This window comes from Bubalus kerabau, chromosome 6 (genome assembly GCF_029407905.1).
Source record: "Bubalus kerabau isolate K-KA32 ecotype Philippines breed swamp buffalo chromosome 6, PCC_UOA_SB_1v2, whole genome shotgun sequence".
In the NCBI taxonomy this organism is placed as follows: domain Eukaryota; kingdom Metazoa; phylum Chordata; class Mammalia; order Artiodactyla; family Bovidae; genus Bubalus; species Bubalus kerabau.
The window spans coordinates 79,398,607-79,424,037 of NC_073629.1; the positions used below are offsets into that span (position 1 = coordinate 79,398,607).

The 25,431-nt window shown below is 41.2% G+C and overlaps 1 protein-coding gene across 2 annotated transcripts in view; it reads right to left on the minus strand.

Moving 5' to 3' along the window:
- PDE4B (phosphodiesterase 4B) overlaps nt 1-25,431 on the minus strand; it is a 650,415-nt gene that overhangs the window by 40,290 nt on the left and 584,694 nt on the right. For both annotated transcript variants that reach the window (XM_055585558.1, XM_055585557.1), the window contains one exon: nt 3,936-4,048. In XM_055585558.1, the coding sequence (XP_055441533.1) occupies nt 3,936-4,048 (113 nt within the window). The remainder of the gene's footprint in view (nt 1-3,935; nt 4,049-25,431) is intronic.

A 25,431-nucleotide genomic window follows, 5' to 3' on the forward strand; every position in this document is an offset into this window, starting at 1 on the left:
GCCAGTCACAATGCCGCCTCACTGAGACTGTTCTGTGTCGGTCCCTCCTCAGCCACTGTTGTTGTAACTCTGTACTTTTCTGCCTGCGTATGTCAGTCAGGAAGGAGACAGGAAATTCTAGTCACCCTCACAGCAGCTGCGCCATTCCTCCTCTCCTCCTCCAATGACGTTGGTTGGCTTTGGTGACACGAGGTCAGGAACTGAGCCACAGTGAAGGTCAGGAAGATAGGTCAGTGTTTATGCCGTTGTTGGGCTGGGGATCCTGCTGAGGTTATTTGCTTTCTTCCTTTCTATACTGTTTCTCTTTCCGTTCCTCTTTTTCTAATGTGGAGCCCAAGCATCCTGTTTTCAAAACATCTGACTGTTTTGCCACTGAGGAACTCAGGCTCTGATGCATTTCACTGAAGTGCAAGACAATTCTAATTCAGGAGGCGATAAAAGTTAAAACAAAAATTAATGAATAAGTGTATGCAGGCGAGCTGTGGTTACAGAAAACAGCTCTCACACATCTAGCTGAACTTGGGCTGCTGGCAGAAGTTCACTAGACATTCTTCTCATCTTGAAAGACAATGTCTTTGCCTCGTAAACCTCCTGCTTAATCTATTCCATCTTGCTGTAATTCTTGGGAGGAAAATAATCTACAATACTGAGCCACCTGACTGCATCTTTCTCTGTAATTCTGGAATTCCATTTGGCCTAACGGATGAGGGAAATTTGGGCTAAGGAGAAGTCATAGAAACAGTTTCTTATCTAACTCTCTGAGCTCTGAAGTTCACTTGGGACAGTTTTGAGTCACAGCTTTCTTCAAAATGGTTAAGAAAAAACAATAAACAAATACATCCCAAACAAGACGAACCAAATATAGACTACTTGCTTTTCCTCTACTAAATGCAGTCGATATTCTACCATTTGCATGTAGACTGGCACACATCTAATCCCCAAACACTAAAGCAAAACACTGGCTCTCGCATCACCACTCTATGTAAGTTAAGAGGCTGCAAACAAAACTCAGCAGTCACTTAGCTGATCACAACTAGAGACACATTTTTTTTGCAAAGATGGAGTGGATGCTTCCTAGGTGGCTCTCGTGGTAGAGAGCCTGCCTGCCAATGCAGGAGACAAAAGACATGCGGGTTCAATTCTTGGGTTGGGAAGATCCCCTGGAGAAGGGCATGGCAACCCACTCCAGTATTCTTGCCTCGAGAATCCCATGGACAGAGGAGCCTGTCACACAGAGTTGGATATGACTGAAGCCACTTACACACTTAGCAACAATGGATGCTATGAATAAATGATCACTTCTTGAACTTTTCCTACATATCAGGGGCCTTGCTAAGTGCTTCAGATGCATAATCTCAGTCTTTACAGCAACCTCAGCAACATAGGTACCACTTTTATCCCTGTTTTACAGAGAAGAAAACTAAGTCTTAGAGCAGTTAAGTAAGTTGGCCAAGGCCAAGTAGCTAATAAACGACAGAAACAGGATTTCAACCATAATCTTTTGACTCCAAAGCCCATGCTTTTCACATACTTCCAGTATAGAATATCTTCACACTTACTTCCAAGTCTGTAACTCAGAGATTTGCCACAGCATCTTTATTCACTTAGAGTAAGCCAAAGATGACCAAAAAAGACTACATGATGATGATGATAATTTTAAACAGCAGTTCAGATGAAATACTCAAATAATTTTGACAATAGTTAAAATTGAATATGGAATTTTAATTTTACCACAGATAATTTGGTTCCCCCTAAACTGGTATAAATCAAGATCTTTTTGGTGGCCATAAAAATATTCTCATTATATTACATTATATGTGCTATGACTTAAGCTTCACCTGAGATGATTATCTGGATAATTAAGACTTTGGGGTTGGGGGTAAATGGCTAAGTAAAAAGAGAGAGATCTTTGTAAAAACTGAAATTGACTTCTGCTGTCAGCTGGGCATTATTCATCACAGGGTAATTGCTTTGCCCTATAACCTCTCCAATGTAGCTCTAGAAACAGGTAAAGCTGCATGCCTTCTACTTAAGCTAACTGTGTCAACATTAAGGTTTAGCCCTTTCTTTAGGGTTAGCTCTATTCAACTTTCATTGTTTCCTGCACATGACACCATAAAGAGAAGCGGAAGCCCGAAGCATTTAGAATTCTCACTAGGACCTACATGGTCCCTGGTCTCAGTGTCTCGTGAACTATACATTGAATATGAAATTATTTATAATAAATTTGCAAGACACACAATGTCTAATTTCAGCACTCCATACACTAAACTAGTTAGAATACATAAGATATCAACATTCAAAATTAAAACTAATGGCCATTTGCAGTTTTTCAATGAGTAATCTTTTTCTGCCTCTAAAGCTAGGTGCCTACTTTATCTTAGTGACTCCAGAAGAAAGTTCAAGGTATCCTTTATGGGGAAACTTGCTGGGGGAAAAAAAAAAAAAACCTACCCCTAAACACTGAATCTACATCTTGCATACGTATCAATGATCACAAAATGCAAAGAACAAAGACTCTATGAATTCTTCAAAGGGGGCTAGAGCTTGTGTGAGAATCCTTCTGTGTACATGGACTCCAGTGTGGTTTGGAGAAGTTACACAGTTAAGCCCTTCTCATGGGGAAGCAGTTGGTTGAGATTTACAACAGCCTGGAAAAACCCAGAATTTAGCTTCAATTGAGAAATTCAGAGAAAAGTCAATAAATAGTTAAACCTCAACCTTTTTTTCCAACTTGAATCTGAACTAGATTTTGAGAGAGACTTTTTTTTTTTTTGCCTTTTCATTAACCAATAAACAAGAGTAAGAAAAGTCCACTCTCTGTGCAACCCCACTAAACTTTGGGATGTGATGCTTCCTCTGCTCAGATCCTTTGAGCAGGAGCCAGCAAGTCTTGATAGGAAGGCAATCCTTTTAACCCCAGGAAAAAGGGAGGAGGGACACACATTCAGGGCTGGAAAGGGCATTTGGCAGGTGTGAAGCAAAGTCTCTTCCCATCCCCAGAACTCTTAAGACAAAAGATAATACCTCAGGCTAGGATGATTGGAGATTTTGAAATGTGTATTTATGAGGGTGCAGTGTTAAGATTTCAATTAAAATAATAGATAAATACACATATGTTCATATGTATATGTATATAATTAACATTCTATGAGAGAAAAATACGAACAAAAAGCAACAACTCTCATTTCATAAATTAGCACTCTAAATCCAGGTGTTACTTAAACAAATGATATAATGGTAGATAATTAAAGCTCCCCAACACTAAGTTTTGTCTGGGCATTGTACATAAAACCATTTCTTTGCAATATGAGTGGGACTTCATTTCAAACGATTCCATTATGCAAAGCAGCAAACTTTAAAAAAGTAATTTTCTGTTTTGGAGACAAAGTATATTGCTTCTTTTTTTTTTTTTTAATTGCTTCTTTTTTAAATCTTAAGTCATACCAGCATCAGAAAAGAAAGGTTTGAGAATCCTAGAATGTCCTGAGAATTTCAGAATTTAGGAAACTTCAGGGCAAATCATTCTCGCCATTGGTATACAGAAGTCGCATTATTTTCTCGTTCAAAAAACATATAAAACACTTGATTGCAACACAACAATTTCACCTATGGATTCATTCAGATATAAAACAAAAATTTTTTTTCACTTGTATAGTGATTTGTATACTTCATAAGCACTTCTCACCTTAAACACATTCCAAAAGACATCAATAAGAAAAAGGTTTGGTTTCTGGGGATTGTACTGAGGATAATAGCTTGGGCTGAAGCATCAAGACACAAGCAAAGTGTGGCATTTTAAAACAGAATCATCGAAGGCAAATTAACAAAGCTGATAGTGGAGTCCCCGTGCACTTCTGCAGCTGGCAGAGGCCAGGAGAGCCCACAGCTCGCGGCGCGGTCACACTTTCATGAATAAAACGGTCATCTCTTACCTTGTTAGATGCCATCTCACTGACAGAGCGGTAGGTCTGTATGGTCTCTAGCTGGTCTAAGCACCAGTCCAGTTCCTCTAGCGTTTCCATTGCTAATTTTTGATAAGATTCTTCTGCAAACAAACACACAGACATGTAGTTAGGCTGGAGCGGCTGCAGACTGTCCATAGCCGAGTCACCGCTGCCGCCGCTGATCCCGGCGCTACTGAAGGCGGCCCCGTGCTCCTTCATTATTTGCGCGCCGACTCCTTCCTTCCAGCTCTCTCCACCAGGAGAGCAAATCACCGTGGTGCTCTGCCCGGGATGGCTGCTGCCAAGTTTTCACCCCCCCGCCCCCGGGCTAGATGAGGTGTCTGCGATCTACCAAGAAACTTCCTCTGAGGAAGAAGGCGGGGAACCGGCTCTTAAAAGCTCATCTGCATACATGAGTCCTAAAACTAAAGGCAGAAGCAGTCAGTTTTCTCAGGTTTTCTGTGCCTTAGTCATCTTGGGATTCTTTAGGGTGCGTGATGTCATTTCTGAGTGTTTGCAATCTAGAGGAGAAATGAGGAAAGCGTTTTCTCATTTGGCTTTTCTTCTAAATGAAACGTACAACCGAAAAGTGGCGGGGGAAACTGACAGTTACGTTGGAAGGCCTGTGCATTCATTCATTCCGGGGGAATGTGCAAATGTTGGAATAACTTTCAATTCAGCAGACACTGACCCACACAAGTGAGGGGAGAAGGCTAGTCCTCCTCTGTTCTGAGTCTTCCTTTAAGTCGAGGCAAAATGAGGTCTCCCCGATAAGGCTTCAGTCTCAGAGACACTGTCTGGAGTTTTACGTGAACACATTTATTGGCCCTGGAGTCTAGGCAGTTCTTGTTATACTAAACAAAGCTAAAACTTCTCTTCTTCAACTCCCAGGATCACAGGGAAATTCTGAACCGGACTTTTAGGTGGAGCCAGATGTGACCGTGGCAGATTTGTTGATGAAGGCTGGGGGCTCAGATTTGTTACCATAGGAATGTAGGCTTTCTGTAAATATTTCTCAGTGGTCTGTTAAAAAAAAAAAATAGAGCATTGCTTTTAAGTTCATATTTTCGCTGGGTAATGAAACTGTTTTTAAGTGTTTGCAGTACGTCATTCCATACCCAAAAGTTTGTGAGTCTAAGCTAACACTTAAGGCTACTGAGTTAAGAACCCTATCTTAGTAAACACTGAAATTAATTTTATAAATGCTAGATGAACTAATGATGCTACAGACAGCTATAAAAACTATTTGGGCTCTCCTGCATATGTGACTGATATTGAGGGGAACAACATCCTTTAAGTCTACACAGCTTTCTGGAATGGAAGCACACAACAGACACTAATAAAATTAAAAATCTCACATGAAATTCTATTATAAAGAAAAGACTCACATGTTCCTGTCATATTTAGAATACATTTTTTATATGTTCGTACAGAACTCCTAGGGAGACCTCATAGTTCATTGTTATTATTTGAGTAATTTTATGTGTGTGACACTCACACTTGAAGCAGAAAGGGGAATAAACACACGAGAGATTCCAAGTGCTGGAACCACTTAGCACAGACGCACATTTCAAAGAAGAGGTGTTTTGTTTATCCCCCACATATGCTTACCCTTCAGGGAAACCAGGGGTTAAAATTCAATATCCTGTATGTCACACTTAAAAAGCCACAAAACCACTGGAGGTGACTTCCTCCTTTTTTTTTCACACTCCTCAAAAATGTGCAGACCAGAATTGAGGTGTTTTCAGTAAAACTCATTTCAAGCCAGACTCACACATGCCTTCCCTCCTTTCTTCCTCAATTTTGCCATGCTGCTTCAACACAAAGCATCTTCTCATTGACTCTCTGTTGTGTATCTGCAACACCCCCTCTTCTCTATTTCCTTCCAGAAGAGCACTTCATCTAAGGAAGCTTTTTCTGAAGTGACAGAACTCTCCCATTCTCCCTCCAGACCTCTCATAAAAAAGTCTAACCACTTGCTAATTCCTCAGGCTTCACCACCCTGGTATCTTCCACATCACAACCCGTGGTTCTCAGTAATTAAGATTAGGCATTCACTAGGATGGTGGGGAGTGAGCAGCTTGTGTGGAGCATTTTGAATAGACTGATGTACAAAACGACTGTGGGATGATATGTTACATTTCTCTTTCAGGAAGAGGAAAAAAGGGATCAGATCTCCACTCACAAAGAAAAACAGTAAGGATAGCAGTGAAGCCCTGAAGAAAGAGGAAAACTCTTAAATGATCTATCAATTAAGTGCCATCACCACAACTCATTCCTTGTCTATTATACAGAAAGAGCACACACATGCTCCTAGAGTTGGGACAAGAGTGAGATGCCAGGGACTTCCCTGGTAGTCCAGTGGCTAAGACTCCATGCTTCCAATACAGGGGGCCCTGGTTCAATCCCTGGTCAGGGAACTAGATCTCACATGCTGCAACTAAAGATCCTGGGTGCCGCAACTAAGACGCAGCACAGCCAAATAGATAAAAATAAATATTAAAAAAAATTAGTGAGGTGCCGGTGACTGGCCAACGGATATGGCAGGATCTTACTCCACTGCTTTCTCTTATTCTGGTCATGCACGATATTTTCTGGGTAAAAAGTTAAATTTTGAAGTAAATGAAAATTTGCTCCTTCCCAGATTCTTCATCCATTGTCAAGGCTTTCTTTATGCCCCCTTTGAGAGCCTTCTTATCACAGTAACTAAGGCAGGAGGCACAGATGTCAGAGTGGCTTAAGGATGGGGGCATCACAGCCCAGCTACTTATCAGTACAGCCAAAGGAAAGCATCAGTGCAGCTCAGGCTGGCCTCCACACTAGAACTCTGTGGCTCCAGCACCAAATCTCATGCTTGGTACCTAGTAGACTCTCAGTAGATACTCAGAGGAATGGAAACGAAAGTGCTTGCCCAAGCAGCATGCAAATACTTGGGTATCTGGAGGCTGAGGATACATCTGGAGCACTGTGGAAAGAGCACCAGCTTTGGAGTGAACCTCAGGCATTTTGACTTTCTCTCCTACCGCTTACTGCATGATCCTGGAACTCTACTTCCCACATCTTCAAATAAGGAGAATATCTATCTCCTAAAGTTATAAAGGGGCTAAATGAGATAAAGTATATAAAATATCTCCATGATGTGTGTGTGTATATGTTAGTCACTCAGTCATGTCCAATTCTCTGTGGTCCTATGGACTGTAGCCTGCCAGGTTCCTCTGTTCATGGGATTCTCCAGGCAAGAATACTGGAGTGGGTAGACATTCCCTTCTCCAGGGGATCTTCTTGGACCAGGGATCGAACCCCGGTCTCTTGAATTGCAGGCAGATTCTTTACCATCTGAGCCACCAGGGAAGCCCCATCTCATAGGATAACCAGTTCTTAGTAGGTAATCAGTACACAGAAGTATAATTATTAGCGACAATCAAAGGAACCCCCCAAACCTGGTTTGTGAGGGTGGGGAGGAAAGAGAAGAGAGATAGAAGAATTGCATATTCAAAAGAGGTTTTATAGTCGGAATCAGTTCCATAATTGGCTGGGCCCAGTGAAAAATGGAATGTACGATCCCTTGTTCAAAAATCAGGAAAAAGTGCTGTGAAAGGTCTTAAAATGTGAAGCTTTTTTCTTTTTTCTGAAGTTGCTCTCTCTCAACCTTTCGTGGAGGTATTGTTATTTTTTCTAAGTAAACTGCTTATTATAAAATAGTTCTAGATCTACAGAAATGTTGCAGAGATAATAGAGAGTTTGCATCTACCCCATATCCAGGGTTCCCTATAGTTAATACCTTAAAATGGCACATTTATCACAATGAATGAATGGCACGGTGTGTTTCATTTACCCTTTAATATCATGTTACTTCAGGCAGAGGGATACCAGGAGGAGAGTGCAGACCCTTGTAGGACCCCAGAGACCCTGCAGCCTCTGACTTAGGGCCCATGCACAACTTACCAGTTGCTGGAGGGCACCTACCTGCCAACTTCCAAACTGTGTTCCATGCCCCAGGCCTGGGCAGGCTCTGGGGAAGTCAGACATTCCTCTTTGCCATGGTGCCAATGCCCCAAGCCCCAGAAAACAGGCTACAACCTCTGCACAAGGGTGCACTAGATACCTTGGTTGGGGTGGACAAGAGGATCAAGACATGGCCCCTGTCTACTGTGGCACTGCCATGTTGGCCCAGGGCAGGGATGGCTGCTCCCATGCCCCACCTGAGACTTTGTAAAGGCATCCATGTCCAACTCAAACCCTCTCGCACTTGGACCCAGGCCCTCACTGGGAGTGGACAGCAGCAGTGGTCCTGGGACAGCGGAGGGGGAGGGGTGCTGGAGGAGCCCCAGGACGACAAGGATCAGGGAAACGGGTGCTGAGAATACTTCCAGGGGAGACAGGCAGGTGGCAGGAGATGGGGCACAGCATGAACTGATGCTCCAAGTCACCAGGATCTATGCTCCATTTCCCCATCAGACTTTACTTAAAAAATCAGATCAAAGATAAAATCATCACAAGTTTCAAGACTGAGACTATAAGGTCCTTGTGAGTGAAGAGCCCTGTGCAGCTGTGCAGGTCATGTGCCCACAAAGCTGGTTATGTTCCTTTTCTTACAAAAATGACTCTGGGAAGGAAGGATGCTTAGCACCTCAGAAGCAAGTCTCAAGAGGATAAGAGCAGATAATGGGACTACGTATGGTCATGCGGTGACCCTGCTTGTCAAGAATTTTCAGAGGGAAGAAGGAGCTGGGAGAACCTCCCTTCTATGTTTCCCTTCTTTTCCTCTTTCACTTCAACAAGAATGACAAAAGATTTACTTCCTTCTGTGGGTCTGATAAGTATTGCATTTCATGCTGAGAAACAGGAAGAAAGGATGAATGAATAATTATAATATTAATCTGATAATTATACATGGCATTCATAAAGCTCTTTCCTCAAAGGAGCGCCAGGACACTACCCATTAATCCTTGCAACATCTCTGTGCGATAAACACCGAAGAGGTATGACTTATCTCTAATGCACCTTAAGGCACAACCTAAATCACAGGCTAAATTAACCGAGCAAGATTTCCAGGGCAAGACCATATCTTGGTCAATAAAATAGAGGATTCACTACAGGGCTGGAAATCCATGCATTCCTGAAATTGCTGTGTTTAAAGTAGTATCTTACCCTTGGGTCTTTTCTGTTTCAAATTGTGTAATTGCTTTCCTGAATGTTGTCATTTCTCGAGTCTCCTCTTCCCTTTTCTGATCCACCTAACACAGCTATTAGCAAAATATTTACTGTGCAATATTTACTCAGAAGACTGGCTTGGTTCTGGTCCCGCCTCTTGTTTCTGTGGGTAACCTCAGGCAAGTTACCTAAGTTTGCTAAGAATACATTTCTCTATCTGGAAAGTGAATATAAGAAGAATACTTACACTGTTCTGACAGGGAAGCTAAAATAGGAGAATTCACACAAAACCAGACTTTACCTTTAAGTTTAATGCATATTTTATAAATATCACATTTATTATTATAGAGAAGATATAGGTGCATTGGAGACAGCTAGAATATTATAGAGAAGCAAAATATTTGAAATGATAAAATGTCACATTTGACCAAGCAGAGATCACTATTGTTATCCCCCTGTGTATGTCCTTTCACGTAGCATGTATATAGTCAAAAATAGACAACACTTGGAATTCCCCAGTGGTCCAGTGGTTAGGCCTCCATGCTTTCAATGCCAAGGCCCGGGGTTTGATCCCTGGTTGGGAAACTAAGATCCCACAAGCCATGCAGCATGGCCAAAAAAAAAAAAAAGAAAGGAAAATAGGCAACATTGTACAAACTGTTATGTAACATTCTTCTTTTTTAGTCAATGATCTCCCCTCTTCTGCTTTAATAATTTTCCAGCTCAGCTAATATTTAGCTCATATTTCAGTATTCCCAGTTTTTTTCATGCAAATTCAGTAGAACATGTGTGTGTATGTCTATGTGTGCTAGAAGACAGGTATTGGATGGGAGAGATGCAGAGAAGGGCAAAAGGAAAGGGCAATGAGAAACCTCAGCCTGGCCACAAATAGCAAGCTGCTCAGAGCTGGAAAGTAGGGAACCGGATTTCGAGCAGTGATGAAGTCAATGGTCCAGCTGGTAACAGACCTCAGATGCCCTAAAAGTTGGCCCCACACTCCATGCAGGAAAGCAGGATCTTATTACTGATCTCTGGGAAAAAATCAAGATGGAGGACCTTTACATAATTATATCATTTGGATTAGAAGCCCTCAGAATGAGGATTTCTCAATACAGATGAGAAAACTGGGTCTCAGAGAGGTCCCAAATTCATATAATTAGCAGATGAAAGCATCACAATACACCCCCAATATAAATTTTCTATAAACTCTATCTAAACGCAGTTTGTTTTTTATTGAGATATGATTGGCATACAAAAAAGCTGGGCATGTTTCATGTATACATCTTGATGAGTTTGAAGATAAGTAAGTACCTGTGAAACTATCACCATAAATAATCTCATAAACTTAACCATCACCTCTAAAAGTTTCCTCCCTCCTTCTTTGTGTATGTGTGTGTGTGTACATGTGTGTGAAAGGAACATTTAAAGAAGATCTATCTTAACTAATCTTTACAAATATTATACAGTATGGTCAGCCATAGGTATCATGCTATATAGCAGGTCTCTAGGATTTTATTCACTTTGAGGATCTGAAACTATATACCTTTTGATCAACACTTCTCCAATCCTCCATCACCCCTGGTAACTAGTACTCTCAGCTTTTATGAGTTTGAGTAATTCAGATTCCTGATATAAGGGATCATTCTAAATGCAATTTTAACACAGCTTTGTAGATATCACAAACCAATCTGTCAAGATTCCCAGACTTTCTACCCCAACCCAGGGCATAGAAAAAAAATATAAGTAACCTTTTGTTTCTCTTCCCTGACAGCTCAGTTGGTAAAGAATCCACCTGCAATGCAGGAGACCCCAGTTCGATTCCTGGGTTCATTAAGATCCCCTGGGGAAGGGATAGGTTACCCACTCCAGTATTCTTGGGCTTCCCTTGTGGTTCAGCTGGTAAAGAATCTGTCTGCAATGTGGGAGACCTGGGTTTGATCCCTGGGTTGGGAAGATCCCCTGGAGAAGGGATAGCCTACCCACTCCAGTATTCTGGCCTAGAAAATTCCATGGACTGTATAGTCCATGGGGTTGCAAAGAGTTGGACATGACTGAGCAACTTTCACAGTTCTGTTTCTCCCCCTCACATAGTCAGAACTCTTCATTAGAGAAGATGGTACTATTTTCAAAATTGTGTGGTGGTTAGATCAATCAGAACAATTGTGATAGGCAAAGATAGAGAGGAATCTCATGAATGTAAACACTGAGTAAAAGAAACTAGAGGTTAAAAATCACATAAAATGTGATGCAATTTATATAAAATTTCAAAGAAGCAAAAATGAATCTATGATGTTAGAAGTCAAGATAGTGGTTCCCTTGGAGGGTTAGCAACCAGGCAAGAACTGGAGGGGGACTTCCATGGGGCTGACAATGATGTACTTCTTAGTCTAGATACTAATTACAAGACTCTGTTCACTTTATGAAAATTCCCTGATTTCTACATGTGTGATTTGTGTACTTTTCCCTGTCTTCCTGATGTTTTGTGTATGTATTCAACAGAGAGACTCACCTAGGGAAACTCCAGTTTAAAAAAAAGGAAAAAAAAGGAACAGGGTTTCTAAAAAAATGTTTCCCTTCCTTTTGTTGAACCATAGCAATGGGTAGAAACAGAATTTGACTTATATCACACACAGCTGAAAAGGATATTGGTTTTGACATTGCATAGACCAGGATGCTCTTACCAACTCAAAACTGAGTGGAACATATTGATGTTTGGCCCGGCTGTCTACAGAGCCTGACTCTACAATTCATTTACTAGCGCTGTGACCTAGCTATGAGAATTAAGTGAAGCAAGGCATGCCAAGGCTTTGATATGGAGCTTAGTACCTGTCAGGAACATTTTCCTCTACCCCAACTGCCCACAAGCCTCTACCTTGTCCTGGCCACTTTCCTGAGGGTGTGTGAGTACTCAGTCACTCAATTGTGTCCGACTCTTTGTGACCCCCTGGACTGTAGCCCGCCAGGTTCCTCTGTCCATGGAATTCTCCAGGCAAGAATACTGGAGTGGGTTGCCATTTCCTCCCTCAGATGATCTTCCTGACCCAAGGATTGAACCTGGATCTCCTGCATTGGCAGGTGGTTTCTTTACCACTAAGCTACCTGGAAAGCCCATTCCTGAGAGTAGATGGCCATATATTTGATAGCTGAGTTGGTAGAGTTTTGCTCTGGCCCTGGGATTTAGTGGTAGGGGAAGACATATAAATTGGCCATGAAATCCTAAAGTCTGCCTCTAGATGCATGACCTTAGATAGGAAACTGGTTCTTGATAGAGCTTATTGGGTTTCACTTCTAAAATATAGAATTTGCCGAATTTGTCATTCTGTATTCACCCAATCGCAATTGACACACCCAATTAAAGGACATTTAGATGTCGAGAATTGTATAAGAAAGTCACTTGTTCATGCATGTATTCCACAAAATATGCATTGAGTGTCTAGCACACCCCAAGCCTCCTGCTGGGGCCACAGCAATGAAGAAGAGGTGTTCATTGATTGCACACTTCTCCATCTTCAAAACTGTCATTCTGTAAAACTGGGTGCCTTATCATCTTCCTTCTCTCCCTTGCTCCCACCCCAGCTTGTACTGCACCTTTGTGAAAATCAGAAAAACTTGCTGTCCCTTAGCAGACATAGCCCTTGAGCAGAAAGCTTGAAAAGTGAGGGAAGGGCTGAATTTCAGCTCCCTTCACCACCTGGCTGAGTACTTTTGATCAGTACCCAAACTACACAATGACCTTTTGCAATGATCCAGTGGCACATGGATGTAAGGGCAAGCTAGCATGAAGCTTGCCCTGGTCACAGCAAAGCCTGCACTTTGAACCTCAAAACAAAGTAAACCCTTGATGTTGAAAGGAAAGCATCCCAAGACCTCCACATTGCGAATATCATTAAATAACTGAAATAATATTAAGCAAGCCTCTGTAAAATAATAAAATTAATTCGGTAGACCCACTGTTATCTTTAAATGCAGTTTTTGTAGATAAAATTTTGAAAGCAAGGGCTCCCTTGGGAAAAAATGTTAAAAGAATCCTTAATGGAGAAAATTCTTCTTCTGATTCTTGGAAGTGAGAAGTGTATATGAATTGGATTCTCTACATCCAGCTAATAACTAGCTTTTTCCATAAGATTCTAGCCCTGTAGATGTCTTTCCTAGATTCAAAGGGCTTTGAAGTTAGAAGACCTGCTTCACTCCTTGGTTCCTCCACAAAATGCAATAAGTATCTGTTAAAATGTAAAAGTATTTCACACATATGGAAATAAGCCTCTTTTTTATTTAAAATGATTTGGCTATAAGCCTATTTGTTTAGTGATCTTGGTTATGATGTTTGGTTTTTCCCCTGACAATGAACAATAGCTGTTTTTTTCATTAAGTCCAAAGGTAGATATTTTCTTTTGATAACTCTTAGGTAAATGACATGCACTTGTGTCAGAGTGCAACTTTTCCAGAAGGCTGTTGATTTAAACTTGAGTCAAACATTCTTAGAACAAACCCCAGGAACTGGAGAACACTCACACAGTGTTCTCACACAGTTCTTCCAAAGGCTATCCGTGAGCCCCAAATGGTCTCTCTTTAGGCAGGACTTTGTTAATGTGTCTTTATAAATATGAGGGACTTTGCAATTGCACATGACAGGGATTTCACTCTGGGTGGATTCACGGAAGAAGAGGTTCACTGCCTTCAAGGGAAATCATGGTGAAAAGTAGGTCATTTTGATACTGATCTCCTTAGCAAACTCCTCTAAGACTATGAGTTAAAAAAAACACCAGTCACAACTAGCTTTTGTATATACAACTTGACAGTTTACCAAGTGCTTTCACTTGCAGATCTCATTTTTCCCTTGAAAAATAAATCCCATGAGATAGAAAGCATTATTATTATGACATAGATTTTCCATTATGCATGTGAGAAATCTGAGGCCGGGAGATGTTTAATAATTTGCTCAAAGTCATCTGATGAAAGACAGAGAGAGAGAGAGAGATGAGAGATGAAGAGGGAGGGAGAGAGAACAGAGAAAGGAAGGCAGCAGAAGGAGAACCTAAGTTCTCTGATTCTGAATTCCAGGATCTTTTTGGCTAAGCCATGAGGTCTGTCACAAACAAATGGCCCAACTTTCTCTTCTTTCACCCCAGGTAAGATTGCACAAGGAGAAACTGTCTCTGACGTGCCCGTCTCATAACTTTGTTTTCTTTCAGTGTCTTTACCTTTGCCAAAGCCTGCTCTCCAGAAGGACTCTGACTTTGGCTTTACTTACCAACAAGAATCTGTACTCATTTAGGTAACAACACGTACCACCAATGTGAAAGGGTGCCCAAGGAACTTAATTATCTACCCATGCTAGTGTTAAAGGCAATGATACAAGAAAGCCTTCAGTCATGAAGGTCAGTTGGTGTCCAATTATTTTTCTAATACAAGAAATATTTATGAAGAATATGTGCTCGTTCACTTTAGTGGTGTCCTACTCTTTGCAACCCTGTAGACCATAACCCACCAGGCTCCTCTGTCCATGGGATTTCCCAGGCAAGAATCCTGGAGTGGGTTGCCATGTGCTCCTCCAGGGGATCTTCCCAACCTAGGGATCAAGCCCTTATCTCCTGCATCTCCTGAACTGCAGGCAGATTTTTTTTTTTTACTGCTGAGCCACCAGGAAAGCCCGTTATGAAGATTTTAGAGTAGAAGTTAAAAGCTGGTCTCTGGAACTAGACAGTCTGGGTTCATATTCCCTTGTTTAACCTTAGAGAAGTTACTTCTCTATGCCTCAGTTTCCTCACCAATGTAATAAGAATAATAATGATGTTTATATAATGGATTGTAGTCTTTAATTAAATAATAAATAAATGTAAAGTGCTTAAGACAGTCCATGGTATAAGGATCAGATAAATGTTGGCTATTGTTTGTTGAATACGAGACAACAAATGTTTATGTAATGAGTGGATTTTTATGTAGTAGAAGGAAATGGCAACCCACTCCAGTATTCTTGCCTGGAGAATTCCATGGATGGAGTAGCCTGGCGGGTTACAGTCCATGGGATTGTAAAGAATCAGACACAACTGAGTGACTAACACTTTCTTTCTTTCATCATGTTATAGGCACAGCATGGAACTCTAAGGGTATAATGGTGAATTCTATAAACATAGTTTTTGCTTACTCGAAGCCTAGATTCTAGCAGGAAGAGACAATTATACAAAAACTTATTGAATTGCAATTGGCAAGGGAGCTACTAAAATTTTTAGAGTGTTCTAAGAATTTATAACAAGGATAACAGGACTCAAAAGTTTGAGAAGTGGGATGTGATAGAAAGTTTAGGGAAGGTCTAACATACAAGATCTGATGGAATAAGAATTAGGTGCAAAGAGGAAGGAAGGCATTCCAGGCAGGAAGAACATCAGGGCATACTCCATGGACTGAGATCTGTCCATGTGGTAGGAACACACCAGGAGAAAAAGACTGATGTGAGTTTAGATCAGGTTCTGCACAGCTATGGGACGGCCATGGAGAGAAACCTGGGATGGCCTAGCCAAATGTGCATGTAAAACATATCACTCTCCGTGCAACCTAGAGAATGAACTTGAAGATGAGAATAGCTGCAAGGAGGCTAGCTAAATAGTATTTAAAAGCTCAGGATATGGAGGAAGACAGCCAAGTTTACTTTCTGGCTCTGTCATTTCCTTTGTTAGCAGTGCGAACTTGGGTGAGTTACTTAATTTTTCTGAGTTTTAATTTCCTCATTTCTAAAATTGGGGGACATATATCTTTCTGGTGGGGTGGTTATGAGGATTAAATGAAGTAATTCACATTATAGCACTTAGAACAGTAACCAGCCTCGAAAGTATTCATGCCAGTTGCTAGTAGTAACTTATTTTATTGCCTTAACCTATGCAGGAGATAGTGATGGCTAGAATTATAATGTAGCATTGCAGATGGAGAGAGGCAAATGTATTTGAAATATTTATGAGCTGAAACTATATGATCCCTAGGATGATGGTAATTGGTTGATGATCAAAACCCTCTGTTATCTGAGCTTTTCAGATCAGAACGTGATTTCCGTCAGTGTATTTTAACTTTATTTTTCTTATACTAGGTCAGTTTTCATTCCAATCCCAAAGAAAGACAATGCCAAAGAATGCTCAAACTACCGCACAATTGCACTCATCTCGCACACTAGTAAAGTAATGCTCAAAATTCTCCAAGCCAGGCTTCAGCAATATGTGAACCGTGAACTTCCTGATGTTCAGGCTGGTTTTAGAAAAGGCAGAGGAACCAGAGATCAAATTGCCAACATCCACTCGATCATGGAAAAAGCAAGAGAGTTCCAGAAAAACATCTATTTCTGCTTTATTGACTATGCCAAAGCCTTTGACTGTGTGGATCACAATAAACTGTGGAAAATTCTGAAAGAGATGGGAATACCAGACCACTTGATCTGCCTCTTGAGAAATTTGTATGCAGGTCAGGAAGCAACGGTTAGAACTGGACATGGAACAACAGACTGGTTCCAAATAGGAAAAGGAGTATGTCAAGGCTGTATATTGTCACCCTGCTTATTTAACTTCTATGCAGAGTACATCATGAGAAATGCTGGACTGGAAGAAGCAGAAGCTGGAATCAAGATTGCCAGGAGAAATATCAATAACCTCAGATATGCAGATGACACCACCCTTATGGCAGAAAGTGAAGAGGAACTCAAAAGCCTCTTGATGAAAGTGAAAGTGGAGAGTGAAAAAGTTGGCTTAAAGCTCAACATTCAGAAAACAAAGATCATGGCATCTGGTCCCATCACTTCATGGGAAACAGATGGGGAAACAGTGGAAACAGTGTCAGACTTTATTATTTTGGGCTCCAAAATCCCTGCAGATGGTGACTGCAGCCATGAAATTAAAAGACGCTTACTCCTTGGAAGGAAAGTTATGACCAACCTAGATAGCATATTCAGAAGCAGAGACATTACTTTGCCAACAAAGGTTCGTCTAGTCAAGGCTATGGTTTTTCCTGTGGTCATGTATGGATGTGAGAGTTGGACTGTGAAGAAGGCTGAGCGCCGAAGAATTGATGCTTTTGAACTGTGGTGTTGGAGAAGACTCTTGAGAGTCCCTTGGACTAAAAGGAGATCCAAGCAGTCCATTCTGAAGATCAGCCCTGGGATTTCTTTGGAAGGAATGATGCTAAGGCTGAAACTCCAGTACTTTGGCCATCTCATGCGAAGAGTTGACTCATTGGAAAAGACTCTGATGCTGGGAGGGATTGGGGGCAGGAGGAGAAGGGGACGACAGAGGATGAGATGGCTGGATGGCATCGCTGACTCGATGGGCGTGAGTCTGGGTGAACTCCGGGAGTTGGTGATGGACAGGGAGGCCTGGCATGCTGCGATTCATGGGGTCTCAAAGAGTTGGACACAACTGAGCGACTGAACTGAACTGAACTGAGTCCAACTCACAAGAGTACAGTGAGAAATCAGAGACCAATGAATTCATTTAGAGAGCAATAATTTAAAGGAAGCTTTTCATTACCCTCTGGTCGTTACACATTCCTTGACATAGGAGACCAAGTTCTAATCATAAGATTGCTTGGCAAACATGAAATCAGAGCAGGGGAGTTGGCTGGATGGTTTAAATGTCTGCTTTACTCAAGCCTCATATGCTTAGCTTAAGTGTTTCCATTGGCCTGACGTGCCCTTTCCAACTGTCCACCTGGCTAACTCTTATCATTTAGGATTCAGCCTACAGTTATCTCTTCTACAAAGCTTCCCATATTTTCTGAGGTTGGATTAAGCTCCCTTCCTCTCAGCTCTCACAACTACCATGTTCAAGACTCTTATTTCCAACTGACCATGTTATTAGAATTCTTTCTCTTGGCTTATTTCACTCATGACTTCTTGAGAGCAAGGAACATATGTTTTTGGCTGCTCTTTAATGCAGCACAATATATCTTTACCTAGCAGAAGCTCAAAAGAATCCTGCTTGAACTGCTGACTTGCCCCAAATATCAATAGATGGGATATCCACTGCCCAAAGGAATGGGGTCTTGCCTACTGAATAGTATTGGAGAAGTAATATCAGGAATTCTTGTTCTTGTTTCTTTTTTTACTAGTCTCCAAACAAACCACCTTCCTTTTGCTGATTTAGCCAATGTAACCACAGTGCATAAGCTCCATTTCTTTTGCATGCATATTTTGATTAGATTTCTAGCTGGCTCATTTTAATATAGGGGATATTCTGTCTGTCAAAGGGATCGCTGCAAAATCACATGCAGAATTTGTTATTTAATCCCAAAATAACAGCTGCAGGTGTTGGCACACTAAGCAAAACTAGAATTCCAAATTGATGTTGACAATTGTCGTATGGAAGGTACAAATAAAGTTCAGAGGCAGCACAGAGAGATCTTAAAGACATAGGGGAAAGGAAGATCAGGAGAGACTTGGAGGCCAGGTAAAGATGAATGGATGAAACTGAGGTTAAGAGAATCAACAGCATGAACAAAGGTATGAAATTAGAAACATGCCACACCGTTCTGTCCTGTTTGGGAGAACAAATATAATAGTCCTATTTGGTTAGAACCCTGGGCTTCAGCAAGGATGCAGAGTGGAATAGATTTGCAAAAGTATAATGGTCAGGGCCAGATCTTGGAGAGTTCTTTATGCTAAACTAAGGAATCTGACTTTATTTGTCAGACAATGGGGTGCCATTGAAAACTGTTTAACAGAAGGATGGCACACAGTGGTTTATAAATATCTCAATACTGATGTCCAGTGGTATAATGTTTTGCAGTTATAGATCTTTTTCATCTGAACAGTCTTTTTAAATCCTCGTCATGCTTTTTGAGAGATGTATGGTCTTTGTTTTAACAGGAAGAGACTGAAGTTTAGGGAGTTTAAATGTCTCACTCCAAGTCCTATAAGTAGTAAACACAGAACCAGGGACTTGAGCCTAGGCCTTTTGCCTCAAGTTCCATGCTCTTGCTGCTGCAGTGCAGCCTTTAAGATGAATTATTGATCTGATAGATGTAAGTTGTAAGGATACTAGGACGGAGAAGAGAATAAGTACTTGATAAATTATTATTATCAGGGATTATTATTTGCAGAAAAAGCTAGTCAATAAGAAGAAAAGAGATCCCAAGCCTACTACATACAGTCTTTTCTAGTTGACAAAAAATTTTCAAGTGTGTTCATTTTCTTTTAGAAATAAAGTCATGGAAATTCTCTCCATTTTTACAAATAGGATTATTAAGGCTCATCAAGGTCAGGGGACTTGCTTCAGAATCTGGAATGTCCACACTGTCTAGTATGGTAGTTACAAATTATGTATTGCTGTTGAGCTTTTAAAATGTGGCTAGGTCTGCTGGGAGGTGTACTGCGGGTGTAACAGACATTGGATTTCAAAGAATTTGTATAGAAAAGTCATGTAAAATATATCCATGAAGTTTTGTATTTGACATGTCAAGTTATCATATTTTGGATATATTGAATTGAGTAAAATATACTATTAAAATTAGTTACACCTGTTTCTTTTTATGTGTTTACTAAAAAATTTTAAATTATCAATGAGCTTTGTGTTATATATAATACCAATTGGATAGCACTGTTCTAGACCATAAAGCTATTGCCACTACTTGAATACTCCATGGCCAACATTCATTCCCATCCAAATGCTCACTTTAGAAGAGGTGGTAATAAAGTTAATGATTGTAGTTATTATTTATCCACTTCCAAAGTTTCTAAGCACTTTACATGCATGAACTGATTTAATCTTATGATAATTTCATGACCTATTATTTTATATGTAATAGATCATTTTATTTTGCAGATGAGAAACAGAGAAATGCAGTAAACCACAGATTTAATGGAGTCAGAATTCAGACTTAGCCTGCCTCTAAGGCTTCCCAGGTGCTATAGTGGTAAAGAATCTGCCTGGAGTGCAGGAAACACAAGAGAAACGGGTTTGATCCCTGAGAAAGAGCCCCTGGAGGAGGAAACGGCAACCCGCATCAGTATTCTTGCCTGGAAAATTCCGTGGTCAGAGGAGCCTGGAGGGCTACAGTTGGAAAGAGTCGGACACGCACACACACACATGGTCTTTCGGAAGGCTTTAGTGGCCGCCTCAGTTGGGTAAGTCCCAAGGAGACATTTGGATTGACTCACTTTATTTGTGACCTACTATAAATCAATCTCAGAGAAGGCAATGGCAACCCACCCCAGTACTCCCTGGCAAATCCCATGGACGGAGGAGCCTGGTAGGCTGCAGTCCATGGGATCGCTAGGAGTTGGACACGACTGAGAGACTTCACTTTCACTTTTCACTTTCATGCATTGGAGAAGGAAATGGCAACCCACTCCAGTGTTCTTGCCTGGAGAATCCCAGGGACGGCGGAGCCTGGTGGGCTGCCGTCTATGGGGTCGCACAGAGTCGGACACGACTGAAGTGACTTAGCAGCAGCAGCGTAAGTCAAGCAGCATGTAAGAGACTTTAAATATTATCTCATTTAATCTTTGCAACAGCCCCATTAAATAGTTACTAGTCCTTTTTATAGGTGAGTAAACTGAGGCTTAATGAGACTGCGCAACCTGCCCAAAGTCACACTAGGGACATGGTGGGACTCAGTTCGTAATCCAGCCTGACCCTTAAGTTGCTACTCCATCACTAGGCCAGTTTGTGAAAGAGCTCCACCTGAATCTCCTTGGGGGTGCTCCCTAGGTGAAACCCCCTGAGGTATTGAAGCAGTCTTTCTGGGGTAGGCTTTGGGAATTTGTTCTTAGAATTGCTTCAGGTGACCCCCACCATTGGCCACCTTTGGCGATAACCACCCTATCTGAGTTTTTCATTTTCCTGGGAATCTCACCACTTCAGTCTCTCCTGTGAGCTGATGAAAACTTAGGGGGAAAAAAGGAAAAGGAAACAAACAAACAAAAACAGTATTTCCCTTAGGCTACCTCAATGGGGCAGACTACTCATCTCCCCGGGTCCCTGCTTCTTTCAAATCTTATCATCGTCTGCCCTAAAAGGCAGGACGTAATGACTTAAGTAAGCAGACATAAACATAGGCTTCAGAGATAAAACAACAAATTCTCCTGAAGACATCCTTAGAAACATCTAAGCAGTTCAGGGTTGTGTCTGAGATGAGAGAGGTGGGGATTTAGGAAGTGTAGAGGTGGGGAGGATGGGAGGAAGGAATGTAGTGGGAGACTCATAGGCTCCCTAGGTGATTTATGGATTCTTGGATGATTCCATAAGAACCACTGGATGTGAATGAAGGCACAAAGTGAATAAAACTAAGTGACTCTTGGGGGTTGGGGTTGTGTGTATGTGTGTGGAGGCGGGAGGTTGGGGTTGTATGTATGTCTATATGTGTGCATGCCGGCATGCTCATGTGCATATGTGGTAGGAAAGTTAATAGCAGTTTTTTGCAGCCTTGTTTGCAGGTAGACAAGCAGTTGCTTTACGTGACAGATTCAGAACTTCTGACTAGCACGCAAATATAAAATTAGACACCAGGTTTCATGGCAACCCAACTCGACACGGTAGCAAACAAGAATTGTTTGAGAATCTGAGAAAGAAGCCAACATTGTGTGTGCCACAGCTAGCCTGCCTTCCTTTGACCAATTTCTCCTAATTTAGCAGTATTTCCGTTCCTACCCTAATTTCCCCTGGTTTGTAAACTACGTCACTTAACTGAACTCAGCTCCAGACTTTAGAAAAACAAAATGTTGTATTTCAGCAATGGTTTTTTTGGCGTTTCTACCTCTAAAGAATTTTACTTGATTCCAATTTTTTCCTTTCACTCTTGGAAGACTGTAGTATCAGTTGTGTTTCCGTATTTCTCCTTCTCTAATGGAGTGTCTAACTCAGTATAATGCAGTGTTTGTTAAATGTGATTAAAGATTTCAGTGTCTGGTAAAAACCAATATTTACCAGGGAAATCCCGCCAACATAAATGCGCAGGCAAGGTAGAAAATATTGGCTCAATCTCCCCCTGGACACACACTTGCAAACAAGGACTGTAGATGTTTTCCATGTCACTTCTGACATTTCTGGCCTCTTGCTTTGCCAGTTTCATACATGTATCCATTTAACACAGGTTCTGAACAGTCTTAAAACTGGGATAATCTAGGTAATTGACTCCAGTATTAATTTTTGAAGTTGTTTTCCTGTTAGCTGAGGTTTGCTGTTGTTTGTTTTGTTTCTGCTCTGGTGGTTCTTCTAGCATTTATCATACACTGTCATGTAATTTAGTTTAAAAGGCTTCCTTGAATTATGAGAACTAGTAGTATTCAAAATAGTAAACAAGGGAATACTGATCTTTTACAAAGTAGATTATACCACAAAATTTATTTGCAGAAACATACAACAGACATTTTGAGATTAAATCAGTCTTGTTGAGTGATCGCTTTCATTTAGTAAACATTTACTGAATTGAATTTATTCACTGATTGAATTTATTGAATGAATGAAATACTGGTATACTTTGAATGAATTTCAAATAGTTGTAGTTTGGATGTGAAATTATTTTTCTGAAATTGAATAGCCCGGGCAGCCAGCAGACAGAAGGCCCCAGCTGGCACCTGGCACTACAGCCTCAGGAGAAGGACTGGAGAGGTGGGGATTGAGTAAATTTCACATGGCCAAAGCTCAGAACCAAGCCTGTAGCAAAAACGTGAAGCTGTATGTTCCTATACCACACTTCTTCTTATGTACAGAGGGCTGGGTCTGAAATGAGGAAGACAGAATGACTCATCTACAAAAAGGGCCACTGAGACTGCTAATGGCAAACCTTGAACAGAGGCTGGTAAGCAGCAAGCACTTAATAAATGCTTGCCTTATAAACAAGTAAAATGAAATGTGATAGCCTACTATAATTTATAGGTTCAGTGTGGAATGTTCTGATTAAGACTTAGGCTCAAGAACAGTTTCTAAGTCTAGTCATTGTGATAAAATTCCTTTGGTTACTTTCTCTAACTGCAAATACTCAAGAGCTTATGCTTCAAAAACTGAAGACCATGGGAAGGATGGATAAGGATAATGTTAACCAGAGCCAACATCAATTGAGAGTCTGCCTGAACAAAATATCTCCGATCTTCAAAACAAGCTTGTGAGGTAGATTTCATTACCATCAATGTATAGATGACAGAACAGGGAAATGGTGAATGAGGCTGGAGAGGTGGCCTGAGTGTCTGAGCTCAATAATAGGCCCCAGTTGGGGCACAAAGAAGCAAAAGACAGGTTGTTGTTGTCCTCAAGGAATGTGTGATCTTGAAGGGGAACAGGGATGTTCAGACACAGAAGGCAACCAGCAAGGGCACACTGTGGGATGTGGGCTGGATTACCCAACAGGGAGAGGGGGAAGCTAAGGCATGCTTGTGCTTGGAACAGAGCAGGTGCTTAATATATGTCTGTGGAACTGTGCTGAACTTAACTGAGTTAAAAGCCAAATAAAGGTAATTGTAGATGAAAAGATGTGGAGTCCAAAATGAAATACAGGGGGTGTTGAAGAAAAATGGTTAGAGAGTAAGGGGGAGCAGACTGTGAAGTGGAGGACTCTGGACTTGATGTAGGAGCAGCAAGGAACTCCTGGAAGCTCTTGAGGAGGGGAGAAACACGAGGAAAGAGGGAATTTAGGACAATTTGACCAACAGGAATATGTAAGATGACTCTCAATGGAAAGTAGCTAGTGTTAGGGATCCCAGGAAGACCCAACTGTAGGGATATAAATTAAAAACAACACAGGCTAGAAAAGGTAGTGACAACAGAATGGAAGAGATGAGTTCTAAGTAACGTCTGGAAAGAAAAAAAAAAAAAATATATATATGTCATTCATAATAAGGCAAAAATGTATGTCATTCTCAATAAGAGATGACCAGGAAGAGGAAGGTGTCCATAAGGTTCCAGGGAGAGGAAGGTGTAGCTACAGTTTCTAGTCTTGGAGTGGACATAAGAACAGAACTGATATGAGGGAGACTGATATGAGGGAGTTGGGGTAGGTGGGGAAATGTTAATTTGGACTGCTTGGAGTTTGATGTGATACCCATATAATTGTACGGACTTGGGGTGTGGACTGAGCTCCAAGCATGGATTGCTGCCAAGCATTATGCACTGGGGATTATGAGCACACACTCCCTGTCCATGACTCTCCAGGGCTTGTGTCTATCTTCTAATTGATTCCTAGAGAAAGACCAGTAACAAATAAAAGATTCAACTAGATTATCTCACCAACTCCTTGCTCTCCTCCACTCTCTCCTCCCCCACCTCTTCAGGTCCCAGTTTCAACACAGTCAAAGCAAAGCTAAGAGTGATACAAGTCTTGGGTGATTTCTAGTTCTGAAAGGCATAAGCCTAAAGCAGGAGATGTCTCTCTTCTCAACATCTGCAAGGAAGAAGGCCAAGTTCTCCACAGAGAGGACCACTAAAACTGGAAGAGGCCCAAGAGACCCATCATATTTAAACCAACTCCTTGGTTCATAGGTGATGAAACTGAGGCCAGGAGAATTGAACTGACATCTCCAAGATCATGCAGCCATTCCCTCTGTGAAACAGCAGGGACCAGTTTTGAATTTTTACAGAAACTATTGTTACCACTTTACTGTGTCTAATCTCTGACTGGCAACAGTTAAAGTACTATTCAGTTAAACTAGTATTTGTGGATACATAACAGATGTCAGTCCCCATGCTAGACACAGAGGATGCCAGAAGAGTAAACAGAGCAATCACTGACATTGAGGCACCTACAGAAAAGAAAGAATGTTTTGAGAATAGGAGTAACTGCTTTTCCTTGTGTAGGAGTAGTAGAGAAGGCTTCCTGGAGGAAGCTATACCTTGGCAAGGTTTTAAAGGATGAATAGGAGTTTGCCTGGCAAGAAATAGAAAAAGAAAGAAATATACTTTATAAGCAAAAGGAATAGCATAAATCGAAGTAAAGAGATGGTACAATACAGTATTTGGCATTCCTTTAAGAGTTTAGCAGTTTTATCATAATTAAGGGAGAGAAGGAACAGCAGGAGAGGCAAGCAGAGCACTGCTAGGAATTTTAAAAGTATGTGTATAGGGGGTGCTGCTGCTGCTGCTGCTAAGTCGCTTCAGTCGTGTCCGACTCTGTGCGGCCCCATAGACGGCAGCCCATCAGGCTCCCCCGTCCCTGGGATTCTCCAGGCAAGAACACTGGAGTGGGTTGCCATTTCCTTTTCCAGTATAGGGGGTAGGGAAGTGAAAAACATGGAGAAAACATCCACAAGGGCCCTGTGTGATATTCTCTAGAGTTATAGTTAGAATAAGAGATATATGAAGTGTTAGAGAGCAAAAGTCAACAAACTTTAAAAAGGACCAGATAGTAATTATTCTGGGCTTGTGAG